General features: G+C 31.8%; 1 protein-coding gene across 1 annotated transcript; it reads left to right on the top strand.

Annotated features, from left to right (window-relative positions):
- The first annotated feature begins 220 nt into the window (after positions 1 to 220).
- Positions 221 to 3,394, top strand: LOC127837022 (metalloproteinase inhibitor 3-like). The gene is made up of 4 exons (XM_052363714.1): positions 221 to 429; positions 585 to 682; positions 2,325 to 2,436; positions 3,087 to 3,394. Exons 1-4 carry the CDS (start codon positions 321 to 323, stop codon positions 3,215 to 3,217), a joined length of 450 nt encoding a protein of 149 aa, XP_052219674.1. The 5' UTR covers positions 221 to 320; the 3' UTR covers positions 3,218 to 3,394.
- The last annotated feature ends 217 nt before the right edge of the window (positions 3,395 to 3,611 follow it).

Below are 3,611 nucleotides of genomic sequence, written 5' to 3'. Positions count from 1 at the left end.
ATCAATTCTAAAATCAAACTCGCACATTTTAACGAATGCCAACACAATAAATAAAATAGTCGCGATGCTGAGAGCACCATACTATGAAAACAACAGATATCATTTCAAATGCAAACATATGTGACATTGATTATACATCGACAAAGTAATTATTATCGACATGCGCACATATGTGTCTTCCTCCAACTGAGGGGGTGTCGCTAAACCTGTTAGAACCTGATCTTGACTAGTTTATTGTGAAATTACTCGCTATATTACGCGTTCATTTGCAAACAACACATCGAGAGTAGTCAACGTTGCAATAAAGATATTTCTCGAAAATGAGATCATTAATATTGAGTGTTCTGTGTGTTAGTGTTATAGGGCTGTGTGAATGCTGTAGTTGCATTGAAAAGACCAAATTGGAATTGGGTTGTGAGTCAGATTTTAGTAAGTATGCTTCAAACATTTGGTCACGGTAATATTGTATAGCTAAAATTCATATATTGGTATTATAAATCGTTAAATGCTGTCAACTATTTTGTAAACAATTTCTTACCAATCATTCATTTAGTTAAAAATTTAGTAAGTATAATGTATTTCAGTATTCAAGACCGAAGTGAAAAGTACCCATCGAAAAAAGGCGGATCCTTACGATTTGTACTATAAAATTGACAGACCAATCTATGAAAATACGTACAAGGTAATTGTCTTTCATATTAATATATGAATACATATTCATTTATACTTTATATAGTCATGTGTATTATACATTTATAACTTTCTGTAATATTCTAATGACTTATGTTGAAAATAAACATACCACATCGTAAATTCGGATTTATAAAACAATATCAACCATATTTCACGCAAACCAGTATAACTGCCCTGATTTATTTATATAAAAGTGGTCTCTCTTATGAAAAATTGACATTATAGCCATATTAAAAGCAATTGTTTTCATATTTCTTAACATAACATAATTGACAAATAATGGTGGAATATAGTTTATATCTTAACACTTGATTTAATTAAGTTTAATCGTCAATTAATAGTATTCGTTATTCTACTAAACCTAATTTCAAAACACGGGAAAACATAACACAAAATGTAATATTTGTTTAAAATTCTTAATTATCAAATTATTAGATTCCATAAACACGAGTTTTGAATTATTCTATTAAGATTATACAAATTGGGTCTCAAATGTCAATAACATGTTGAGCATTATTGGATTATGTATGAAAGTAAATAGTTATGTTCAAATGTTGGCTTGCTTACCTGTTTAAAGTGGTATGGTAAAATGAATAACAGTTCTGTATTAGACATGGTTGTAGTTAGAAAAACCTCATTGGATTATAAAGAATAACAGGGATTTCAATAGTTTTTCAAAACTAGAAGTCAAATTGCCTTGGGCTTGAAATCGTCAGGAGTCAAAATAATGAAATATAGATAGTTTGTTTATGGATATTTAATGATTGTTGTACAAATATTGCTTTGTATAACTTTAATTATATTTTGCTCAACTAAATAACCACATTTTGTGTAATAAAAAATAATTTTTATGTAAGTTTCATGGAAACATTTGTATCAACATGATGCAAAGAAGATATTTGGAGGAGTCAAAAGTGACAACATTACACAATGCTTGCATCAAAAGGCAGGATTCTGCTTCAATTGAAATCCCTGAATATCTAGACTTGCTTCCTAGACGTCTGCTCGGTTTGTGTCGTAAGAGTCTCTCTATCCCAACAGGCAGATATGCTCAGAATAACATTCCGCGAAATGAACGTTATTTGTTATGTTGTAATAATGTTGATTTAGAATACGAATTCGATTTTTTGTGTATATACAGCTGTTACACTGATTGCAGAAAAACATATATTAGTCGTTTATTAACCCGTCTGTATATAAATTTTACGAGTTAGTAGTTTCATGCGACAAATGTTATTTCTCATGAATGTAAATGTATCAAAAAAGCTTTGTTGCAAGAAAACGATCCTAAATGATACTATATAATAATTTCTGTGCCCCTTCGATAGAACACATACCCGTCGATTGCATTTACTGGTGTTTGGATTTTTAATTTTCGTTAACTTATATAATGGTATGTTTTTATTATTATATACGTGACAGAAATTAACGTGTACATAAAAGTATGGAGACAATGCACTGTTGTATAAGTTTAAATAAACTGTCTGTATGATTAAAACATGCATTTTGACTTTGTGATCTCGTTATATTTTTCGAAAGCCACATGGACGTTGGTAAACCGCATTTTAAACACTATGAATATCTTATTTGGTGTTGATATGAAAACTCCAAGTGCTTGTCAATTTTTTCAGTTCAATTTCAAGCAATACGTGTCAGCGGCGAACACAGATAGAGTATACACAAGCGAGAGTAGCTCATTGTGCGGCGTCTATTTAGAAGAGGAGAAGACATACATCCTGTCAGGTACAGCGCTGACCGATGATTACTGATTACATACTTTCTTTGTTCAGTTAGGTATCAAGATCGAAGACTTTTAAGGATTTAAATGAAACTTACTTCACGTAGCATCGCCTGTTTTCTGACAATTCCGTCAATCCGAATGGTCCCGAGTGTGCATGTTTATGGAATACATGTGTATTTTCATGTGGGGCAAACTCGGTTGCTCTTGCCATTAAGCTGGAAGTAAAGTTGTGGTCAATTAAACTAAATATATGTTTTTCTTTTAAGGATACATCATAGACAAATATCTATGCTAACAGTTTAAAGTTCGACCTCTTTTTTATTTTGTTTAAGTTACGAGTGGTAATGTTCTAATTTCCGAGAGGAAATAACAACGGTTGTGTACTTATGTTTTCTATATTCCTCATGTTACACTTAATTTACAAGCACACATGCATATTAATTGCATATTTAAATATATATCTAGTAAGAATTTGTTGATAAATATTTATGTTTATAAAATGACAAATTATTAAATAATTGGTTCAGGAAAATATGAGGGCAAATATTGAGGGCTGACAACTTGGTATATTAGTGTGAAACGATCGGTAACGCGCTGTTAATTCTTCTTCTTATTATTCTTCTTATTATATGTATAATTATTATTTATTCAGGGCGTGTGAATAAAGAAAAGCAGCGGATGGAAATCAGCTTGTGTTCATCGTGGGTTGAGGCGCCAATCAGCGCAGAGTCGCAGCAGCTGCTGATGCAGTTCAAACATGAGACCGTTGTGTGTCCGGAGTGAGCTGCAGCACAAACGAAGAAATACATATGGGCACGCTTTGCTAAATTAGTTGTACAGTACTGAACCGTGTACAATTTGTTTACATGTCCAAGTAAACGAAAGCAAACGACACATTGTCTTTATAACTAAATTTAAGTCATCCTTGCATTTTTTCGAGGATCATACATATTTTATACATACTTCGATCAGAATGTTCCAATGGTTTTCAAATAGTACATGCACGAAGGCGACCAAATTGGTAAGAACATCTCTTGAATCGTATACATTTGTTTGGATTAGTGGTTAATCCTTATATACATGTATTAATATCCACGACAAGAAAAAATGATTGTCTGAACAGCGGGAACATATAAAAATCTGCAAACATTTAATGGTCACAGTAATTCGAATAAAA

The sequence above is a fragment of the Dreissena polymorpha genome, chromosome 7, assembly GCF_020536995.1.
Source record: "Dreissena polymorpha isolate Duluth1 chromosome 7, UMN_Dpol_1.0, whole genome shotgun sequence".
NCBI classification, from domain to species: Eukaryota; Metazoa; Mollusca; class Bivalvia; order Myida; family Dreissenidae; genus Dreissena; species Dreissena polymorpha.
This window is presented reverse-complemented; position numbering and strand designations above follow the sequence as displayed.